Source organism: Galeopterus variegatus, unplaced genomic scaffold (genome assembly GCF_000696425.1).
Source record: "Galeopterus variegatus unplaced genomic scaffold, G_variegatus-3.0.2 Scaffold2561, whole genome shotgun sequence".
Lineage (NCBI taxonomy): Eukaryota > Metazoa > Chordata > Mammalia > Dermoptera > Cynocephalidae > Galeopterus > Galeopterus variegatus.
The window spans coordinates 55,457-78,508 of NW_007728672.1; the positions used below are offsets into that span (position 1 = coordinate 55,457).

Consider the following 23,052-nt stretch of genomic DNA (forward strand, 5'->3'; position numbering starts at 1 on the left):
ACTCCAACAGTGTGATATCATGGAAGCTAGAGAGGTACATGAAGCTTTTTCAATTTTTGTAATAGCTGCACAAGCTTTCATTGCATGGATGTACCCTAATTGCTCTTCTGTTTGGATTCAGATGTATTTCATCACTTTTCTATTATAAACTACACTTAGACGAACATTCTTATAGATTCGTCTTTTTTTTTCCACTCTGATTATTTCCTTTGTATATACTTCTATTTGTAGGTCAAAAGGAATGCCGGGGGCCGGCCCGTGGCTCACTCGGTAGAGTGCGGTGCTGATAACACCAAGGCTGCGGGTTCGGATCCTATATAGGGATGGCTGGTTTGCTCACTGGTTGAGCGTGGTGCTGACAACACCAAGCCAAGGGCTGAGATCCCCTTACCAGTCATCTTTAAAAAAAAAAAAAAAAAAAGGAATGCCTATTCAACAGTTTTTGCTCTAAGTTGCTCATCATCTTCTAGAAAGTTTGCTTTGATTTGTATACCCATCAGAATGAGTTGCCTTTTCCTCCATACTCATTAATACTGGGCATTTCTAGTGATGGTGGAAAAGTAGTGAGAAACACATATTACATATCAACATTTTTAATGCCTGCAAAGTGTGCCATTGTGTGGATGTTCATAATTCATTTAGTCAATTGTCTAAATAATTGTCTTCTTCTTTGGGCATTATAACTGGTGTTGCAATTAATAGCTTTTTGGGGGGGGGGGTGGCTGGCCAGTAGGGGGATTTGAACCCTTGATCTTGGTGTTATAACACTGCATTGTTTTTAACTATATGTTTTTGCTCGTTCTTAACCTTTTCCTTAGGATAAATTCCTGAAACTGAAATTGATGTGTCAAAGGCATTTGCATTTTTAAAGCTGTGGATACATATATATAACTCACTTTCTGAAAGGTGTACTTCCAGAGCATCAGCAGGTCATGGGAAGGGACATCCCTAATCTTTGGAAGCTATCTGGACAGAACTACATCCTTAATACCCTCTACCAGGGTGAATGCGTCCAATATGACTATATATAGAAAACATGTTAAAATTCTTAAACAATACCACTTTTGCACATCACGCGGGGGTTGAGGGCCAAAATCTGAGAATTTTATTCCAGCCATATTATCTAATCCATGATCTCCTAAAGATTGTTTTCAACAGCACTGAGTTGGCAACCAAGTCATCAGGACCACCTCCAGAGGGCAGAGGATGGATTTTTTTACGCTGAGGGCTTGAAAGCACAGTCGATCCAGTGTGGCCAGGAGGTCATCTGGAAAAGACTCTCAGGTTTGAAAACATTTCAATTGTAAATTCGGTCTCAAAAACAGCGGAATTTCTGTTAGGTTGGATTCACTATGGAATCTAGTTGGTATCTCCCATTTTGTTGTGGTTTAACGGTTGAACATAACAGATTTAGTTCTCATTGTGACAGGTCTTGTACATGCTTTTGATTTTTTTTTTTTTGAAAACAAATGACAAAGTCATTGTTTCCGCAATAGGTAAACATTTGCATTAGTCTCTGCAGACACCTAATTCTTACATTGATACCTGAGTCTTGGCACGAGATATGAGCGTTATGACTCGTCTGCAGATGCTCTGGACACCCGGAAAGGGCAGACGGAAGCGAGGCCGGGGTCGGCCGGGGCGTGGCAGGCAACCGGACCGCCACCGTCCTCGCTCCGGAAGCCCCGCAGACCTCAGCCCGAGGACGAGCCCACCTTGACACGCGTGCCGGGGGTGCGCCCTTGCCGGACCAGCCCATCCTTTCCTCCCGGAAGGAGGAAGGGGAGGAGCCTGCGGCAGGGCCCGCCCCCGACAGCGGCGCACGCGTGGCTGGGGCGGGTCTTCCGGCGGGAGAGTGGCTGATTTCCTGACCGGGCCGCGATCACTGTGGAGGTGGTGCTGGGCTAGCGGCTGGTTGGGCTGTTGCCTGCGCGCCGCCGGCGATGCTGGGGGGCAGCTCCGGGGCCCGCGAGCGCGAAGTGGAGGGCGACAGAGCTGGGGCCGTGGCTGCGCCGCCCGCCATCGACTTCCCTGCCGAGGGTCCAGACCCCAAGTACGATGGTGAGGGACCGGAGTGCCACGGCGCCGCTCCGCTGCACCCTGTCCAGCGTTCCCGGGAGGGCCGGGCGGCTGCGAGGGTCGTCTCAGGGCCTGGGCGAAGTCGGCTCTCTCGGGGCTTGAACCCGGGGCCAGTCATGCAGCGCAGGGGTGGGTGTGCGGGGGGCGGCGGGCGGGCCGTGAGGGCTAAGGTAAATGTTTATTGAAACCAGTGTCTGCGACCCGCTTGTTTGTTTACGTTTCTGTTCTTTGCGGACTGAGGCCTTCAGATGGCTGAGGCCTTCCGTGAGGCCACTTTCCAGTTCCCAAGCCCTGTAGTTATGTCAGTCGTTGGGAATGATCTTTGTTAATTACTAGAATGGGAGTTTTCAGACTGTACGCGCCGAGCAATTTGGGTTCTTTTAATTTGTAGCTTCTTTTGTCTTTTGCTTCACTGATAGGGTAACTAAAGACTTCTAATAGTGTGGAAATCATCCACTTCGGTTTAAAGAAAAAATGCCCAAGTTTTCTTAAGGCTTTTGGTTACTAGGAGATATGGCATAACTAAGTCAGTTATTACCAAAAAGTGAGAGGTCCTAAAACACTGACTTTGACCAGGTCAGAGTGTCCAATATTTTAATGAAAGTGCAGTAGGGTCTTTAGTTGCTCCTGGTTGTTTTGGCAGTTTTTAAAATTAAATTGTGCTATCAAATGAATACATTGATTCAGGGAGGTTTTTAACTCTATGGTAGTTGAAATAGAATGATTCAGTTGGAGCATAAAACAAATAATATGTTGTAATATTAATATGGATTTAAAGGTGCAAACTGAGTTGAAAATATTTTGATTTATTCAAATATAATAAATCAAATGGAATAAATGTTAAAATGGAAAAGTTCTTTTATTTTCATCCTTAACACTACCTGTAATTCTTCACCGTAACAGGGAACAAAAGCAAACTGGTGGTAATTCAAGTAGGCTATTACAGAGGAAAGTTGTAAGATCACTATTTTTTAATGGACAGATGGATTTTTTTCCACATGTAAGGTGGTATATTATAGCAGCTTAATAATATGGAAAGCGTTATGTCATAGGATAAGTCCCAGCTATAAACATGCAAGTCTGTCTTTTCTGTAACATTGTGATAGGGTTTCTGCAAACTGAAGATTATTCTTGAGGAGAGTGATCTTAGATAAGCTCTTAAAATTTTACTTCTCCTGGGTTACTGATAATACTGTTATGCTTATGTAGTGCCATTTCTTCCAAAGAGGCCCAGAATGTCCAGACATAATTTATCTTTTTATTTGATAAGTAAGGTCTGTGAAAAATGATATATATACTTTTTCCCTGCTTAAGTAATACTTTACTGAGAATTGCTGGGATGGTGGTTATTCCCTCCTGCACCACACTGTAGGAAATCAGTGAGAAATCATGAACTGTCCCAACACCTGTAGCCAGTACAGGGAGGAGGAAAGTCGTTTCCCCAAAAGAGTTGGTCTGAAGTCTTCCCTAATCCAAGAGGGGTTGGGAGGACAGGTGCAGAGGGGACCATCACATGCAACACCTGTAGCCAGTACAGGGAGGAGGAAAGTCGTTTCCCCAAAAGAGTTGATCTGAAGTCTTCCCTAATCCAAGAGGGGTTGGGAGGACAGGTGCAGAGGGGACCATCACATGATATTGGGGTGGGGATGGGGTATGCTCTACCCCTCACTGGCTCCTCAAAAAATGGAGAAGAAACAGTTCCATTTTCTCTTTGGGGGTGGAATTCTTGGTTACTGGGCTCATTTCTTACCTTTGATGAGGCTGTCATTTCCCTGGGTGAAACTTGTCCCATAGGTTCAGGAAAAGGTTGTCAGCAGTGAGATAGATACGATTCTGTGATGTGATTGTCTTGGAGATGTTCGGGCTGCCGGGATCTTGCGAAGTTTGATGTAGCCAGGTTCTTGCTCAGTGCTTCTCCAAGGTGAGCAGGGCAGGGTTAAGGGTTCACAGAAGGCCAGGTCTCAGTCTCTGGCCTCATTCTTACTACTCTCCTGCTCCAGTCCTCCTCTGGGCTGTCAGATTCAAGGTTGTGCTCAGATGGCTCGTTTCCAGCTCTACTTTGGTCCCCAGCTATGGTCCTGCCTGAAGGCTGCTGCCAGCAGCTGGGGGCAGCAGCAGAAATGAAGACAAGGCCTGCAGTGCTGTTGATCTGGCCTTACGGTGGGGAGCCAGGCCTCAGGCAGATATCTCATTTTTAGTGGATGTGAAGACGGAATAGTTAAATAATTTCTCACAAGTGGTCTGTATGATTTGAGGAGGTCAATCTGCCAGTTAATGAAAGAGTCAGAAAATTCAAAACCTAGATGTAACTTTAAAACTTGTGTTCTTCAGTTTATTGTAGGAATTCTCTTAGAGCCAACATTGGCCTTTGATCAAAGTTACTGTATTACTGTATGCTTTCTTTCTATGAAACAGCATGCATTATCGGAGGGCCAGCAGTAAGCCCATTGTCAGACTCATTAATTTTCTTTCATCTGACACCAGTTTTCAAAAATTTTACCTCAGATTAATCCCCCCGGCTCCTCTTTCACTTAGTAATGGACCTTTGGATTATACTTTCCTGAGGAGATTGAATTGGGTTATCCCTTATATCTGTCTACTCCCATCCTACATGGTAGAAATCTAAAACAGTAATTCAGCTAGGATCTGTATCTTATCTCTTACCATTTCATAAGAGAGCTTAACCTCATTTTTCCTTTTAGCTATGTTCCTTTCACTCTTCTGCTGTTGACTGGTACTGTGAAGTGGGAAGCTTTCAGCTTCAGCCTTCATTTACCTTTCCGTTTTAATGCATTTGAATATCTGTCTGCTGGTCTTTTTTACAAGCTGTCATTTTCTTGATTTATTAAAGCTTCATTTTACTCCACTGACCAACCATTCTCTTTTGTTTTTTCATATTAAAAAGTTAAATTTTTGTATTGTAGAAACCAGGAAACTATAAGAGCATAAAGCAGCAGGAAACCCTCCTAACCATAATCTCACCATTGTTAACAATTCAGTTTACTGTATATATTTTTAAAATCTCACATTACAGAATATATTGAGAATACAGGAAAACATAAAGAATAAAATTAAGAAATCATAGACTCATCACCCAGAGATTATAGTTTACATTTTGGTATAGCCAGAGACAATTTTTTTGGTGATTTCATATTTAAAACTATTTGTGAAAGAAAGATTTTGTCATGAATGGTTTAAAGATTTCCATCTGATTTTTGTCCAAATACGTAAAAAAGTTAGAGGGATCATTCATAAAGATTTAAAGGTGTAAAGGAAAAGAGGGGGAGAGGGAGTCACCAATACTGTCATCCCAGGGAAGAACTCACTGTTAACAATTTGATGTCTTCATTTGAAAATATTTATTGAGAGCTGCCATATGGCAGGCACTGTCTTAGGTACTGAGAGTCAAACAAACAAACAGTTAAATAGCATGTAAAATGTAGTTTCATTTCTTTTACAAATTCTGTAGATATATTATTGAAAACAGAGAGGGCAGAGATTTAGTCTGTTTTGTTCTTTCCAGCTTTTGAAATTTTTTTGTGTATTTATGTAGCTATAAAATAAATTTTAAAATTGTAGTGTCTGATAAAATAAACATTTTATATTCTGCTTTTAAAATGTGACTTTATATTAGCATTTCCTTTGTGATAAATTAGTCTTTAAAATCATTATTTTAAGATTAGGGCTGGTCAGTTATCTCATTTGGTTAAAGCCTGGTGTCATAATACAATGTCAAGGGTTTGGATCCAGCTGCCAAAAAAAAAAAAAGACTGTATAACATTCTGTACTATCATTTATTTAGTCTTTTCCCTATTGTTGAAAATAGATTTGAGGTTTTTTTTCCATCAAAAACAATGACGGGTTGGATATCTGTATACATATCTTTGTCAGTATCTGATTGTTTTTTTAGAATAATCCGTAGAAGTAGGACTGTTGAGTCAAAGAAATAAGTTTTTAAAAATGCTTTAAGGGCCAGCCCATGGCTCACTCGGGAGAGTGCGGCGCTGGGGCTCCCGCTGCGGGTTCGGATCCTATATAGGGATGACCGGTGCGCTCACAGCGCTCACTGGCTGAGCGCGGTGCGGCCGGTCTCAAAAAGGACAAAAAAAAAAAAAAAAAAGATGACCAGTAAGGGGATCTAAACCCTTGGCTTGGTGTTGTGAGCACCATGCTCAGCCAGCGAGCTAACCGGCCATCCCTATGTAGGATCCGAACCTGTGGCCTTGGTGTTATCAGCACCGCAGTCTCCCAAGTGAGCCACGGGCCGGCCTTTTCGGGCTTTAAATAGTTACTAATCTGATGGGCAAACTCTTGTACCTTAGTTATTTCAGTATGTATGTCATTAATTACTAGTTATGTTAAACATATTTGAATTTTCGACTGTGCTTCATTTTTTTATTAGCTTGTAAGAGTGCTATACAAATTTTATTTCCTTTTGTATTTTTTTGTCACATATAGTATAGATATATGTACTGTATCTGAATTCATATTTTACCTTTTACATGTTTTCACATAGAGAAGTTTCTACATGGCCACATTTTTCATTCTTTTTCTTTACCATCAATGAAGTATTTAAAATGAGTAGCACATCTGCATAAACAAAGGTCTTTTTTTTTCCTCCTTGGCCACCTACAGGTCAGAGAGGAAATTGAATGAAACCCAGATTTGAAAAGTTTAACTCTTGGGGCTGGCCTGTGGCTCACTGGGGAGAGTACGGTGCTCATAACACCAAGGTCACAGGTTCGGATCCCATATAGGGATGGCCGGTTTGCTCACTGGCTGAGCGTGGTGCTGACAACACCAAGTCAAGGGTTAAGATCCCCTTACCGGTCATCTTTAAAAAAAAAAAAAGAAAGAAAAGAAAAGTTTAACTCTTCCAGGACCTTTAGTAGTTGATAGAGGAGAGTGGAATAGAGTAAAATGGGGCTGATTTTAGAAGGTGTAGGATATGTAGTCTCTGTATCTGCAGGATGTTTCCAATTGATGGGGTAAACAGCTCTTGAGAATTAATATGCATCATCTTTTATCTAACAGACCTCTTACCAATTTTAACACTCAGTAACACCTCCTCTTTCCCATTCCTAGTGTTTTAAATCTTGGCCAGTCCATTTCTTTCTTTCTTTTTTTTTTTTTTAAAAAAAGATGACCGGTAAGGGGATCTTAACCCTTGACTTGGTGTTGTCAGCACCACGCCCAGCCAGTGAGTGAACCGGCCATCCCTACATGGGATCCGAACCCGGGGCCTTGGTGTTATCAGCACCGCACTCTCCCGAGTGAGCCACCGGGCCAGCCCCAGTTCATTTCTTTCTTGATATCTCTGGGACCTATTCGTTCCTCCATGTTTCTGTAACTTACTCCTTTACTGAGCTCATTCTAACCTCTCCTTGTTGACTGCACGCCTCCTCCTTCCAGGCTACCTATTACATGTTTCCAGAATGGTTTCCTCAAACATTTTTCCTTCATTGTGTTTTTTTTTTTTTTTTACCTGTTTGATAATGTATTAAATAATGGTAAGTGAGAACTTATGACCTTCAGCTCTAAGTGCCAACTTGTCTGTCTGCTTGGTCTTGCATAGTGGGAAGAGGATGGGCTTGGGAGTCAGTCTGATCTGCCTGATGCACTAATTCCTTAACCTCTCTGAGATTAGTGTCCTCACCTGGTACATGTGTAACATGAGCTTAAAGTTTCCATTTTTCCTCCCTTTCCCTCTTTCCTCTGCTGAACTTCTTTCTTTTTTAAAAAGATGACCAGTGAGGGGATCTTAACCCTTGACTTGGTGTTGTTAGCATCATGCTCTCTGAAGTGAGCTAACCAGCCATCCCTATCTAGGGATCCAAACCCGTGGCCTTGGCATTATCAGCACCACACTCTCCCAAGTGAGCCATGGGCCAGCCCCTGAACTTCTTTCTTTATGCTTGGGCTTTGGCTGTCTTCTAAAGGAAGGAAGCTGTTCTATTCCCACATGTTTGTTTGCATATTTATTTATTTGTACCATTGCACACATCATTGCTACCAAAACTGTTTCCCCTCTGCCTCATGGCGTCTTTCTACTGGTCCTCCAGCTTCCAGAATCTCAAAACTCACTTCCAGAAATCCTTTTTTGATTAACCCAACACAGCAGTTATTCTTGTTATTTCCTTACATTTAAATAGTTTGTATTTTATTAATCAGAAAATACTGTTTTGAGGGCCAGCGCGTGGCTCACTTGGGAGAGTATGGTGCTGGTAACTCCAAGGCCACAGGTTCGGATCCCTATATAGGAATGGCTGGTTAGCTCACTTGGGAGAGCGTGGTGCTGACAACACCAAGTCAAGGGTTAAGATCTCCTTACCAGTCATCTTTTAAAAGAAGAAAAAAAAAAAAGAAAGAAAATACTGTTTTGTCATTATGAGACATGTTTACCACTCATTTAAATTTTTTTTCCTGGGATGGCTGTTTAGCTCAGTTGGTTAGATTGTGGTGCTGATAACACCAGGGTCCCGGGTTCAATCCCTGTTTTGGCTGGCCACCTAAAACCAAAAACAAAACAAAAATTTGAAAAACAAGTTTTTTCCTTTTTTAAATTTTTAGAATCTGATGTTCCAGCAGAACTCCAGGTATTAAAAGAACCTCTACAACAGCCAACTTTCCCTTTTGCAGTTGCAAACCAACTTTTGCTTGTTTCTTTGTTGGAGCACTTAAGCCATGTGCATGAACCAAACCCACTCCGTTCAAGACAGGTGTTTAAATGTAAGTAAGAATAACTTCATCTTGCTGAACAAAGCTTGTAAAAATACTATGTTGTTTAATGCCGTGGGTCTAGAAGCAGCTAGTATATAAAAATTATGTGTGAAACAAGTATAAATAATTTATTCATTAAATTCATTTTATATTTTCCTTTGGGTAATGGTGACCCCAAAATTGCATGTAATTGAATAAATAAAAGGTAGTTCTTTTATACTGTATTATGATAATTTATATAATTTTTGAATATTTGTATGGTTTAGTCAATGAACAGGTAAAAGAGAATCACATGTACTTATTCTGAGCCAATTCTTGACCAGAGGTCTGAAACAGCTGTATATCTTGTTGTTGAAAGTATTTATTTTATTTTTACTGTAGGGTATTGTATGATAAACTTGAGCACTAAAGTGGGCAGAATTATAGATGTTTCTGGTTCCCCTTCTTAAGACTGTTGCAGCCTCATTAATAGCTCCAGCCACAGATTCTGGGGTTCTTTTCTACCAAAAAAGACTTTCCAAGTCTGGTTTCATGTTAGAAGTCCTCAAACTTATAGATATCTTTATGTGCTCTAGAACTTAATATGTTTTTAGTTAAAGATATATTATCATTCTGATAAACTTGATAGGACATGAAAAATGGGAAAAATATTTGTACAGTGTACACTTATTGTTTTTTTGAATAAAACAAATTTTTTTATATACTCTATATCCTAAGCAATGGCATATGTGGTGGGGAGGTGGGTTGTACAAAAGGGGGTGTTCCTTATGTTCCAAAGCTTTGGTACCTGGGGATTATTGTATTAGGCAGAGAAGCAGATTGTAATAATTTTAATACAATAATCTTGCTCATAATTAAAGCAAATCTGTGAATCTTACTGATTTTAAGATAATTTTGAATTTCTTGTACACAGCCTTTTTAGATGACTGAATTTTAAAACAAGGTATATTTAAATGAATGTTTTTGATGTGATTCAGTTAGTTAAGTTGATAATCTAAGTGGAGAGTTTTTGATGTGGAAAGAAAATCCTCTAGTATCTATTTCTTTATTTTTATTTTTAATTTTTATTGAACCAAAATTGATTATGTGTATATTTGGGATTCAATATTGAGATATGTCGATCAAATTAATATTACTAGCATATGTATTGTTACAAATCGTAATTATTCTTTATGCCCCTTGTCCAGTCTCTCCCCAAGTATCTTATTTCTTGAATGAGTAAAAGCCACAGCACCTCTGTAGAAACTTCTTTTTCTGAGGAGCCTGGTATTTGGTCTATGCACACATTTAATAAGTGCTTTTTGTGTGTTGATTAAAGATATTCCGTAATAGAAAAGAACAATTAATACTCACTTTTATTGTTAGTTCTAATCATTTGTTTCCATTCCTTCCTTTACTCTTATTTTATTGCAAAATGTAATGGGTGGAATGGCAGAAGGCTATGTTTACATTTTTTCTTGCCTTTTTTAAAGATAGAGCTTAGTACTTTACTGACTAGGCATGGTAAACAAATGACTGTACAGTGTAGATGTCCTCCTGATCCATGAGTGTACCAACTGATCCTTCTCTTTTAGAGAATCAGTCTGCAAGTTTAATGTGTACATAAACATAACTTTTTTCTTATAGAGCTTTTGTGTGTATTGCTATTATTACTCTTTATTCTCTGCATTCTTTAAAATTGCCATTTGATTGTTGGCCTTTCTAATAATATTTTCCATATTGTTTTTATAGTACTTTGTCAGACCTTTATCAAAATGGGGCTGCTGTCATCTTTCACCTGTAGTGATGAGTTTAGCTCATTGAGACTACATCACAACAGAGCTATTACTCATTTAATGAGGTCTGCTAAAGAGAGAGTTCGTCAGGTAAGCTCTAAAAGATGTACTTGTGTATGATAAAAACATATTTTAATTTCAAGAGAACTGTGTTTTAAGGCATCATGAAATCCTAATGATAACACATGTTTTTAAAAATATAAACTTTTTAGTTAGCTCAGTTGGTTAGAATGTGGTGTTAATAACACCAAGTTCAATGGTTCAGATCCCTGTACCAGTCAGCCATCAAAAAACAAGAACAAAAAATTTTAATTTGTTTATTCCAAGAATATTTATTGAGGGCTGGCCAATTAGCTCAGTTGGGAGAACGTGGTGCTGACAACACTGAGGTCAAAGGTTTTGATCCCCTCAAAAAACCCACCAAAAAACAATAAAACAATATTTAATGAGTGATTACTATGTGTAATCACCTCTTTCATAGGCGCTGGGGTTAAAGAAGTTAACAAAATAGATCAAAACCCCTGCCTTCATGGAGCTTATATTCTGATGAGGGTGTAGTAAACAACAGAAAAAAATATATATGGGGCATTAGGTGGTGATAACCTAAAGGAGAAATAGAAAGCAGTGAAGGGACTTAAAAAATATTGGAGGGACTGTATTAATTTCACATATGGTGGCCAGGGAGAGCTTCAATGAGACTTGTTATTTAAGTTGAGAGCTGAAGTTAAGAGAAGGAGACATGCAGATATCTAGAGGAAAAGTATTCCAGGCAGAGGAACAGTAATTGCTAGGGCCCCATGGTGGCAGTGTGCTGGCTTGTTTTGGGAGCTGCAAGGCAGCCATTTAGCTTTAGTAAGGTAAGCAAAGGGGCAAGTTTAGGAGAGGAGGAGGATGGGGAGCAGGTAAAGGGGACAGAGGGAGTAGGATCTTGAGACCATTTTAATGTTTTTTAGTTGTAAGATGGGAAGCGTTTCAGGATTATGAGGAGAAGAGTGACATAATCTGATTTACATTTTAACGGGTCACACCAGCTGCTGTGTTGAGAATAACCTGAGGAGGCAAGGGCAGAAGTGGGAGACAGGTGTCATCACATGGGCAAGAGAAGATGGAGGTGAGGAGTGGGGTGGCAGCAGTGGAGATGTGAGGAGTGGTTAGTTTCTGCATTTTTTTTTTTCTGTGGCTGGAAGATATGGGAATCCAAACCCATGACCTTGGTGTACAAGGCTACGCTCTAACCAACTGTCTGCATATATTTTGAAGGTGAAGTCAACATTATTTGCTTATGGAGCTCCTTGGTAAATTCTCAGCTTTGAAATATTTTCTTTTCTGTTTTTTTTTTCTTTTTAAAAGATGACTGGTAAGGGGATCTTAACCCTTGACTTGGTGTTGTCAGCACCACGCTCACCCAGTGAAGTAACCGGCCATCCCTATATGGGATCCGAACCTGTGGCCTTGGTGTTATTAGCACCACACTCTCCCGAGTGAGCCACGGGCCGGCCCAAGCTTTGAAATATTTTCAACTGTAAACTCTTAAGTAAGCCACTGAGTTTTTAAAATTAAAAAAAATGTATTGTTTGACCATTTGGGGCTATTAACATGACATTGAATTTTGACGGTATTTTTTTTTTTTTTTTAAAAGATGACCGGTAAGGGGATCTCAACCCTTGGCTTGGTGTTGTCAGCTTCACGCTCAGCCAGTGAGCGAACTGGCCATCCCTATATGGGATCCGAACCCGGGGCCTTGGTGTTATCAGCACCACACTCTCCCGAGTGAGCCACGGGCCGGCCCCCTGACGGTCTTTATTTCATGAAACTTTCAAATGTTTTTTAAAAATAATTTTTTGGTTTTAGGATCCTTGTGAGGATAATTCTCATATCCAGAAAATAAGGTATGTATTAAATACTTTTTTGATTATGCAATGACTAGACTATTCAAAAGAAATCAAGATTAAGAAAATATTCATTTTAGGGTTAAAAAATAATGTAGTTAGGGTAGTTTATGAAAATTAAGAACTTGGTCCTCATCCGTTAAGTAGTGTTCCAAGATTTGCTTTACTTCTCATTTCCCTTCACTTTGATCCCCTCCTCCCCCAGCCCACTAAGTGTAGAATTTTGGCTGTATTTAGGAAGTGCTAGTGTAAAATCTAACTGTTTTGCATTATTAAAAAATTTAAGTAAATTTATTACTGAGTTCAACTGATCAACTGCTGCCTGTTAGTCTCCCTGAGGATTTCTGCTGTAAAACAGTGATAATAATTTCTAATTGGAATACTAATTACTGGTAAAACACTTGGAATTAATGACCCCCTTGCTATTTTTTATTACATTGTAGATTTGCTTAGCCAATGTTTTCTTTGTAGAGAATGAAAAATTTCATTTTAGCTCATCTTTTCCAAATTATCACAATTTAGTGATAAATGAGGTTTGGCAGTTTAGTAATACAGTGAGTATGAACTATTCTAGAACATTTTGATTCTCCCATGTTTTGAAATTGATTAATTGTTTGTATTTAACTTTTAGATCAAAGGAAGTAGCCTTTGAAGCGCAAACTTCACGTTACTTAAATGAATTTGAAGAGCTTGCCATCTTAGGAAAAGGTGGATATGGAAGAGTATACAAGGTTGTTTTCTACATACTCGTTTTGACTTACTACATAAATAAGTATATTTTGAGAAGTTGTTTTCATTATTATTATGTAAAGTGCTGAAAGGAAGAGCCCTAGAATTTATGTGCATTTACTTTTTGTTAAGATTTGTCGGTTACAGCAAAGGGGGCAGTATTTAATTTTTTCCTAGCCATGTTGGTTGTTTAGGTAGATCCTGGAAACTTTGCATTTTTGTTGTTTTTTTTGACAGCTGGCTGCTATAGGGATTCGAACCCTTGACCTTGGTGTTATAACACCACACTCTAACCAACTGAGCTGAGAGGCCAGCCCTGGCCTTACATTTCTGTTCTGTAGTTAATTTTTATTAAAAATGTATTACTAAAAAAAGCACTACTGTGTTTTGGGCCTTACATAGCTTTTTTGTCAACATTCCCATTCTTCAGACCTAGAACTTCTAGGAGTTGGGCTGTCACTACAGCTTGAAAAGCTTCTAGTCTAGCTGACTAGAGATTACTTCCCTGAATGTTGCAAGGAAACATGTCTTTAGCTTAATATTTTCTCTTTGGCTAATTTGGATTACCTAAGGTCAGATTATTATTATTATTATTTTATTTTATTTTTTTAAAAAAGATGACCGGTAAGGGGATCTTAACCCTTGACTTGGTGTTGTCAGCACCACGCTCAGCCAGTGAGCGAACCGGCCATACCTATATAGGATCCGAACCCGTGGCCTTGGCGTTGTCAGCACCACACTCTCCCAAGTGAGCCACGGGCGGCCCTCTAAGGTCAGATTAAAAGAACTTCTTTATTCAGTTGGAGTTTAATGGCACAATATACTTTGTCTTTTTTTCTATTTTTTAGGTCAGGAATAAATTAGATGGACAGTATTATGCAATCAAAAAAATCCTGATTAAGGGTGCAACTAAAACAGATTGCATGAAGGTATGATTTAAAAAAATTATCTCTTTTGAATATATGTATATGTATTATATTTGGCAAATAGTAGGAGTTATGGGTTGCCAGTTTACTGAGAATTGGGTTAAAGTATAGTAAATATCAAAACTAAAATTTTATTTGATGTAATTTTTTTTAATAAGTACATTCTAAGATGTTGTTGAAGGGGTTGGGGAAAGGCCCACTGCTGGCTCCATTGCTGGCCTAGTTGCAGTTGGTGGTGGACAGGGCTGAGGCCCACAACCAGCCGGCCCATGGCCTGCCCCAGGGGCTTCCACTTAACAGCTCTGTCTTTCTGGCCTGGTTGCAGTCGAAGGTAGACCTTTTTTTTTTGACATAGTTTTCTTATACACACTTCAGACTGACATTTTATGGTCACTGCAGGGGAAATTAACTTTTTAAATAAATGATTAATATGTAGTGTAGCTTATTATAAAAAAACATGAGCCCAATTTAGGTCCCAGTCTTCTCCCTGACATGCGTTGTGGTCCTGGGCAAATTGCCTAGTCCTCTGAGCCACTTCTGTCTTCCATCCTTGAAATAGTAGTGACAGTAGTGGTTTTACTTACCTTGGAGGACTGGTGTAGGAATTAAATGAGGGAATGATGATAAATGAACTATGAAAAGTATAAAGTGCTGTGTAAACATAAGTTATTTAGTTGCTGTACCAATTGCCATTTTGTCTCACAGAAATATTTCCATTATTTTAATATAGTTTAGATTCCTTGTACAGAGGGGTTTTTATTACTTTGCTCTGGAACAAGGTACATTTGATATCGCAAACATTCAGTAAATTGTCAGTAAAATCCTGATCTGATTACATTTCTTTTTTAGGTGCTACGGGAAGTGAAGGTGCTGGCGGGTCTTCAGCACCCTAATATTGTAGGCTATCACACTGCATGGATAGAACATGTTCATGTGGTCCAGTCACAAGGTGAGCAGTTTTTGATGACTTAGTCAAAGGGTTGGCAAATGTCAGCCCGTAGGCCAAATCTGGCCTGCCCTTGTTTTTGTACATCACACAAACTGAGAATGGTTTTTGCATTTCCAAACAGTTAAAAGAAATCAGGGCCGAGCCCATGGCGCACTCAGGAGAGTGCGGCGCTGGGAGCACGGCAGCGCTCCCGCCGCAGGTTCGGATCCTATATGGGGATGGCCGGTGCGCTCACTGGTTGAGCGTGGTGCGGCTGGTCACAAAAAGGACAAAAAATAAAAATAAAAATAAAAAAATAAATAAATAAAATAAAAGAAATCAAAAGAATATTTTGTGAAAAAATTTCAATGTCAGTAAAGTTTATTAGAACACAAGCTCATTTATTTACCAATTGTCTATGGCTGCTTTTACACTGTAATAGAATTTAGTAGTAACAGTAGAGTTCCACGGGGCCCCCCACATCTAAAATATTTACTATCAGGTTCCCTAGAGAAAGTTTGCCGACTTTGGTATAGTTGAGCTACTCTGTTTTTATAGGTCCTAAAATGTGCCAGTTGTTTGAATAAACTTGTATGTATTTTGCCAGAAGGTCGTGACATTTTTAGACTCGTAGTTTCATTTGGTATTATTTCTATATTTTAATTCTGTTTTTGATGATAAATTGGAAAACTGAGCTGCTTGAAGATTTTTTTAAAAAAATTTTTGTTCAGCAGACAGAGCTTCTATTCAGTTGCCATCTCTGGAAGTACTCTCTGACCAGAAAGAGGACAGGTATGTGGACTGGCATGTACTTCTACACTTTAGGACATTGCCTACTGTTACCTGTATTGGGTAGCCTTTTCCTTTTGCTACTAGGAGTTCAGGAGGAGTGTTTTAGACTTTTTTTTTTTAACTTGTTTTCATTACAAAATGTTAAGTTATTTTATCATCTCAGATATTTCCTGTTAGTATTTTAAATAAATGCTGCTGCTAGACAGATTTGATGCCATTTTTTTCAGAAGTTTACCAATAAGATTCATCTAGGCTTGAAGAAACAGTTGAGTTATTCTTGATCCTTTTTTAAATTGACTTTTTTCTTTACTGTGTTTCTCTACAGAGATCAATTTGGTGTAAAAAATGATGAAAGCGGTAGCTCATCCATTATCTTCGCTGAGTTCACCTCAGAAAAAGAAAAACCCTTCGGAGAATCTAATGTTGAAAACCAGAATAACGAACTGGTGAACTACACTACCAATTTAGTCATAAGAGACACCAATGAATTTGAATCGTCCATTGAGTTCCCAGAAAATAGTTTAACTGATTTATCTACCAGACCTATTGTCAAGCATCAGCTACCACTTAGGCATACGTCAGACCTAGAAGAGAATTTCACATCCACCGAGGAATCTTCTGAAGAAAACTTAAACTTACTGGGGCAGACAGAGGTACCTTTCTTTTTCAGAACCTACCAATTTGATGTTTACTCATAACAATGGTATAAAGGACTGTGATTGTGTATGCCATCCCTCTTGGTCAGCTGACTTCCCACTTTGCACCCCTCCATCTCTGTGCTCTAGGTCTTCTGCCCTGTACTCAGTCTTTTGTACTAGCCTTGTTCCCTCTTGCCATGGCCTCTGTATTCGGTCTTCCCTCCTTTACTTAGTTATCTCCTACTCCTTCTTTTCTGACCTCCCTGACGGGGTCATTTGTTTCTCTAGATATTCTTGTATATGTACCCTGGACTTGGAAGCCTCATTCACACTCTATTTCTGTTGTATGTTAGCACTTGCTATAAAAATACATTTATGCAAAAAGATGTTCTATATTGCAGAGCATGACTTTAGGAAGAGTCCCAGGTCAGTTTTTAAGATACACTCGTTGAGGATTATACTAATATGCTGGTCAGACTCCCACCATACTCTCACCAGTATTAAGTTTTAGTATTAAAAAACCTGAACATTAACAGGGTCTACACATAATCTATCTTGTTAGGATTACAAAACTGTATATACCATCTGTATGTACACAATGCAGAATTAATTCTTGTCCAGGAATACGTGTCTCCGTGCATGTTTTTTATGAAACACAAAACTTTAAACAGGTTCACTTGAATCCAAAGGAGTTGAGTTTGGGGACTTTTAATAAGAATTGTTTGATTTCTCTGTATTACATTTGGCAAATTTTCCTGGATGCCTAAGTAAGTGGGCTACAGTGAGCTTAATGTTTGCTTACTTTTTTTCTTGAATAAGTTATTAGTTATGTACAATGTGAAGCCAGCCAAAGTATGTATATGTTGGAGTATGCATAGAACAGCAGAATATCATAGAGACATTCTTTGATGCTTTATTTTAGCTTTAAAAACTGTTTTATGTAGAGCAAACCAGACAGTTTCAGGACCATTTCCTCAGTGTCGCATTTTAGAGCTTCTGCCATTGGACCTCTGCCTGTCTTCAGCCTGGCCTATCCTTATTCCTTGTATTATGACATGCTGTTTCAGTTATTGCTGTATTTATTTGTCTCCTTCATTTGACTTTAGGCTTGTTGGGTAGGCCTGTGTCCTCAGCAGTTAGCTGTGATGCTTGGCCTAGAATGGGCAAGTGAGTATTTGTTGACTAAATGAGTAACATGAGCGAATCTTGGAAAGATGGGAGTTAGCGGTGTGTCCTCTCCTAGGTGCAATACCACCTGATGCTGCACATCCAGATGCAGCTGTGCGAGCGCTCCCTGTGGGACTGGATAGCCGAGAGAAACAAGCGGGGCCTAGAGCGTGTGGACGAATCTGCCTGTAAGTACTGTCCGGGACTATAAATAAAGACAGAGTCAGATCGTCTCCATCTAATGTAGGAATTGCCTTCAGGTGCTTTAGATTAGAAAAGGCAGAAAAAATCCCGAAGACACAATTGTGCTTATTTCAACATTTTTCAAAAATAAAAAGGTATTTGACAGTTAATTTTCTCTGTGATAGATATATAGGTTATTGATATTTAAGCAGTAATATACTGGAATTTAGGTTAATGATTTTGGATAAGAAAAGGTTTTTAATTTTTTTTTTTTTAACATAATAAAGGTTTATTTCTTGTTCACTTATGGGGATACAAGCTCCCCTGGTATGGTTTGAATGTCCTCCAGAACTTACGTTGAAATTTAATTGCCATATGAAGGAGAGGAAGGCAAGGAAGGTTTTTGCAGGCCAGATAGATTTTGCAACCTATTGATTTTGGAAGCCCATTTGCAGAACTAGTTGGAGGGCTCATCCAGGAAGCCTGTGTACAGAGCAGCACCTGGGAAAATGAAACAGAACACTAGTTAGTTTCTTTTGTGGCTCTGGGGCCACTGGGATATTCCAGACCCTGCTCCATCAACTGAGGGGCTCATTCCACATCTGTGCTTCTCTAGGCCTCTGGGGGACCAAAGTGGGGTAGCAGTTCCCTGCTTGTGTTACAGAAATGGTGAGTGTATGAACAGACCAGGGAGGCTGCTAAGGCCAGTTGCACATATTATGTTACATTTTATTTCATTCTTTTTAATCTGTATTTTTCTCTGCATAAAAATGTGTTTCTTAATATTTAAAAATGTGAATAGGACAGGGAGCTTAATAAATCTTAAGAACAGTTTCATCCCCCAAAATATGTCAGTCACTGTACCCATGCCATCAGGTCCCATGTAGAATAATGACCCACTTGGTCAGTCACACTGTAGCTACCCAAAATCTAGACTTAAATTTCTACATTCTTCTTTACAGATGAGGCAGATTCAAACAAAAGGCAGCTAGAATTATCAGATCCATTCAAGTTTTTACTTGTAGACTATGATGTCAGTTATAACCTCTGACTTGCCATCTTTAAAGAGTCATTTTTGATATTTTTAGTTAGTTAACCAGACCTACGGTTGAACCTCAACTTGCCCTGCTAACTGATCTTGAGCAATAAAACCTCTCTTGGTCTTGGTGTTGCCATCTGGGAATGTTACTTAACTTCAAAGGATTGCTGTCAAATTTATTTCATCGACTCTACCGTGCACCATTATTGAACCATTATTGAACTAAGAAAGAAAAACTGCTATCAGTTTCACCATGACACAATGCTTTCTTATCACTTAGAACAGGGGTTGGCAAATTGTCAGCCTGCCATCTATTTTTGTATGGTACATGAGCTGAGAATGGCTTTTATATTTGTAAATGACTCAAAAAAATCTAACAAAACAATAATATTTTGTGACACATGAAAAAAATTTAATTACCATTGTAACATTATTAAGAGGTAGGACCTCTAAGAGGTGATTTGGTTATAAGGGCTCTGCGCTCATCATTGGATTAACGCCATTATTGCAGGAGTGGGTTAGTTCTATCAAAATTGGGTTTGTTGTTAAAGCGAGTTTGGTCTGATTTCCTCTTTCTGTCTTGCACATTTGCTTGCTTTTCTGCCATGGGATGAACTTTACCAGATGTGGCCTTTCAGATGTGGACTTCCCAGCCTCCAGAACCTGAGCCAAATAAACTCCTTTTATTTATGAGTTACCCAGTCTGTGGCATTGTTATAGCTGTAGAAATGGAGTAAGGGAGAAAATTGGTACTCGGAGTGAGGCTGTTGCTATAATACCTGAAAATGTGGAAGCAACTTTGGAACTGGGTAATGGGCAGAAGTGGAAGAATTTGAAGGAGCAGGATAGAAAAACCTAGATTGCTGTAAATAGAGCATTAAGGGTAATTCTGGTGAGGGCTCAGAAGAAGAGAAGACTAGGAAAAGTGTGGAACTTCTCAGAGATTATTTAAGTGGTCTTGGTCAGAATGCTGGTAGAAATATGGATAGTAAAGGCCATTCTGAGGAGGTCTCTGATGGAAATGAGGAACAAGATATGGAAACTGGTAAAGACCTGGTGATGCCAGTCTAATCATGACAACAAATTCCAGTTGAGGGACACTCTACAAAATATCAGACCAGTAATCCTCAAAAGTTTCAAGGTCATCAAAAACAAGAAAAGTCTGAGAAAGTGTCATAGGCCAGAGGAACCTAAGGAGACATGATAACTCAATGTAATATGGTATATCCCGAATGGGGTCCTGGAGCAGAAAAGGGGAACTGGTAAAAACTAAGGAAATCTGAATAAAGTGTAGACTTCAGTTAATAATATATTCTATCAGTATTGGTGCATTAATTATGACAAGTGAACCATACTAATGTAAGGTGTTAATAACAGGGGAAACTGAGTTTTATGGGAACTGTCTGCACTATCTTCTCAGTTTTTCTGTAAATCTAAGACTTTCCTAAAAAATAAAATTTATTTTTATAAAAAAGTTGTTATTTGGGACAGCACCAGTTCTTTTTATTTATTTATTTATTTATTTTAAAAGATGACCGGTAAGGGGATCTTAACCCTTAACTTGGTGTTGTCAGCACCACGCTCAGCCAGTGAGCGAACCGACCATCCCTGTATAGGATTCGAACCCATGGCCTTGGTGTTATCAGCACCGCACTCTCCCGAGTGAGCCACAGGCCAGCCCAGCACCAGTTATTTTTATATAATTGGTCTTTGGTATTTTTTTGAAAATTCTCTTGTTGATTCTCATGTGTAGCTGAAGTTAAAAATCACTGTATTAGATTATCAAAATAGCAGATGAGAGTGACTTGATTTTTTTTTTTTTTTTTTTTTTTTGTCTTTTTTCGTGTCCGGCAACGGATCGCAACCCTCAGTGTCGCGCCCATACCGGACCGGGACCGGCAACGGGATCGCAACCCTCGGTGTTGCCCCCACACCTCGCTCAGCCAGTGAGCGGCCGGTCTGTATGTGGGATCCGAACCCTCGGCGGGAGCGTTACCGCGCTTCCCAAGCGGCGCACTGTAGCAGTGCGCCACCGGGCCGGCCCGAGAGTGACTTGATTTTAAGTAAAGATTCAACTAAATATCAATCAATAATTGTTTGCTGTTCACTTTTTCATTTGGTCTAAAACATGGGCTGGTTAACCTACTCAGAATCTTAAGACTAGCTGCCCATGGGAAGACAGAAACTTAATGTCTTCCTCCAGCACTTCCATGATGCACCCCTGTGCTGCTTCTCTCATTTAACCATGGAATTAGGAGGAGGACGTGCCAGGACTTGTCCAGTTCAGTGGTAACAAGTAGTGTGTTGGCTATTTTCAGTGCTCGGTAAACTTGTGTCCTTTGCCTGCTGCATAAACATTGTATTGTTATGTGCAGGTGTCTTTATCTTTTAAAATGAAATGGTTTATTAAAGCCCTGTATGCAGTTGTTGATCTTTAAACTTCCACTGGAAAGTAAGTAATGAATATGGGATGAGAACTCTAATTTATACCATCCAGGATGATAAACCTATCAAAACAATGAAGGCAGAATATGTATGGTGCTGCTAGCACAATGTATATTTTTCTTTTTAAAATAAAAACTGTTAACTTTGTAGCATTCTAGCACTGTGTTTATAGCTTTACACCAATTCTGATTTTATATTTTATCATTCCCAACAATCCCATGAGCAGAAGACCTGGGTTTGAATCCTGGTTATAGTACTCACCAGCTCTTAAGGTTTTGGGCAAGTCAGGTAACTGCTCTCAGCATATTTCCTCATCTGTAAGATGTGATTATCCCTATTTTATAGGGTTGTTATGAGGATTAAAACAATAAATGTAAAGGATGTAGCAGATTGCTAGGCGTAGAGGAGGCACTGAATGAGTGGAGACTTACCACTGGGTCAGGTCCTTGTGTGGTTACTGAATCCTCTTAGCTGTGGCCCACCTTTTGGATATGTAAGGTGGGTTAAAGTGACAGACCAAAGGAAGGCAGTTATTCTGAATAGCTGTGAAAGTCAAAAGCCTTCCTTGTATTTCTACCGAGACAGGAGGTGGGTCACTTCAGTGTGAGGGTGTGTCGTAGTAGGGGTACTTACCAGTGGAGCCATTGCTTACACACACACACATACACACACACACATTTTTTCTGTCTTCTGAAGTACTTGCCCAAGCATGTGCTAGATACTCCATAAGGAGGCAGTTGTTTTCTGTGTGGAATAGGTTTGAGCTTTAAAACAAATGAGGTTCTTTCAAGGAGAAGGGAGCATGTAGTACTCTTGTTCTTGAAAGTAAACAATACGTTTATGATTTAAAATGATTGAGCCATTAAGCTCTTATGATGTTACTAAAAGTACTTGGTGGGAAAACTCCAGGGTTGTTTTCTTTATCAATTTTTATTTGTTTTAGTCCTACAAAACTTCTCCACCTTCTAAATTTATTTATTATTTCATTATATTACTAGATGAACTAATTCATTTCCTTTTTTGGGGGGGCCATATACTTCATTTGTCAGTCATTTATAGAAAATGAGGCATTCCAGATAAATCATCCAGATGATGGAAGCTTACCCCTTAAGCTAACATAATTTATCTTTTTTCTTGTTCCATTATTTGTAATAATGTCTTTAATCCACTGTAGGCCAGGACACCAGATTTATTAGCATTAAATCCCAGGATGTCAAGTGTTGAAGGGGACTTCATCTAATCTAGTCACCTGATACTTGAGAATTGTTTAAAAATAATTAATATAGGGGCTCTGACTGAAATTAAAGGTACTCTCCTTCTAGTGACACAAAGTCCATTAACTGTGGGTGCTAGTTTGTGATGGTTTCTTTGCTAGCTGAGGAGCCCTTCCTGCCTATTTATAGGTTTTAGACCATTCTGGAGTGTTGACTTTGTTGAAAATCTGCTTAAGTGTCAGATGTTAATGTATTTAGAAGCATGTTAATGTTTAGATGTTAATGTAATGAGTAATAAATAAATAAATAAATAAACACATTTTTTTTTTTTTTTTTTACTTCAAGGTCCTTATGTTATGGCCAGTGTTGCAACAAAAATTTTTCAAGAATTGGTGGAAGGTGTATTTTACATACATAACATGGGAATTGTACACAGAGATCTGAAGGTAAGTGGGGGCCATTAAATCATTGAAAACAGTAGTAGTTTCTCAACAGAGATGACTTGATGTTGGTTCATTGAATTAAATG

The 23,052-nt window shown here is 39.2% G+C and overlaps 1 protein-coding gene across 4 annotated transcripts in view; it reads left to right on the forward strand.

The window, feature by feature from the left end:
- The first annotated feature begins 1,900 nt into the window (after positions 1 to 1,900).
- The window catches only part of EIF2AK1 (eukaryotic translation initiation factor 2-alpha kinase 1), a 33,720-nt gene continuing 12,568 nt past the window's right edge, over positions 1,901 to 23,052 (forward strand). The window contains exons 1-11 of one of the 4 annotated variants that reach the window (XM_008582299.1): positions 1,901 to 2,061; positions 8,650 to 8,808; positions 10,531 to 10,664; positions 12,426 to 12,463; positions 13,095 to 13,194; positions 14,041 to 14,121; positions 14,968 to 15,067; positions 15,778 to 15,838; positions 16,164 to 16,491; positions 17,720 to 17,831; positions 22,870 to 22,970. In XM_008582299.1, the coding sequence (XP_008580521.1) occupies positions 1,944 to 2,061; positions 8,650 to 8,808; positions 10,531 to 10,664; positions 12,426 to 12,463; positions 13,095 to 13,194; positions 14,041 to 14,121; positions 14,968 to 15,067; positions 15,778 to 15,838; positions 16,164 to 16,491; positions 17,720 to 17,831; positions 22,870 to 22,970 (1,332 nt within the window). In that variant the 5' untranslated portion in view covers positions 1,901 to 1,943. The remainder of the gene's footprint in view (positions 2,062 to 8,649; positions 8,809 to 10,530; positions 10,665 to 12,425; positions 12,464 to 13,094; positions 13,195 to 14,040; positions 14,122 to 14,967; positions 15,068 to 15,777; positions 15,839 to 16,163; positions 16,492 to 17,719; positions 17,832 to 22,869; positions 22,971 to 23,052) is intronic. The other 3 variants (XM_008582300.1, XM_008582302.1, XM_008582303.1) reach the window with 3 other exon arrangements.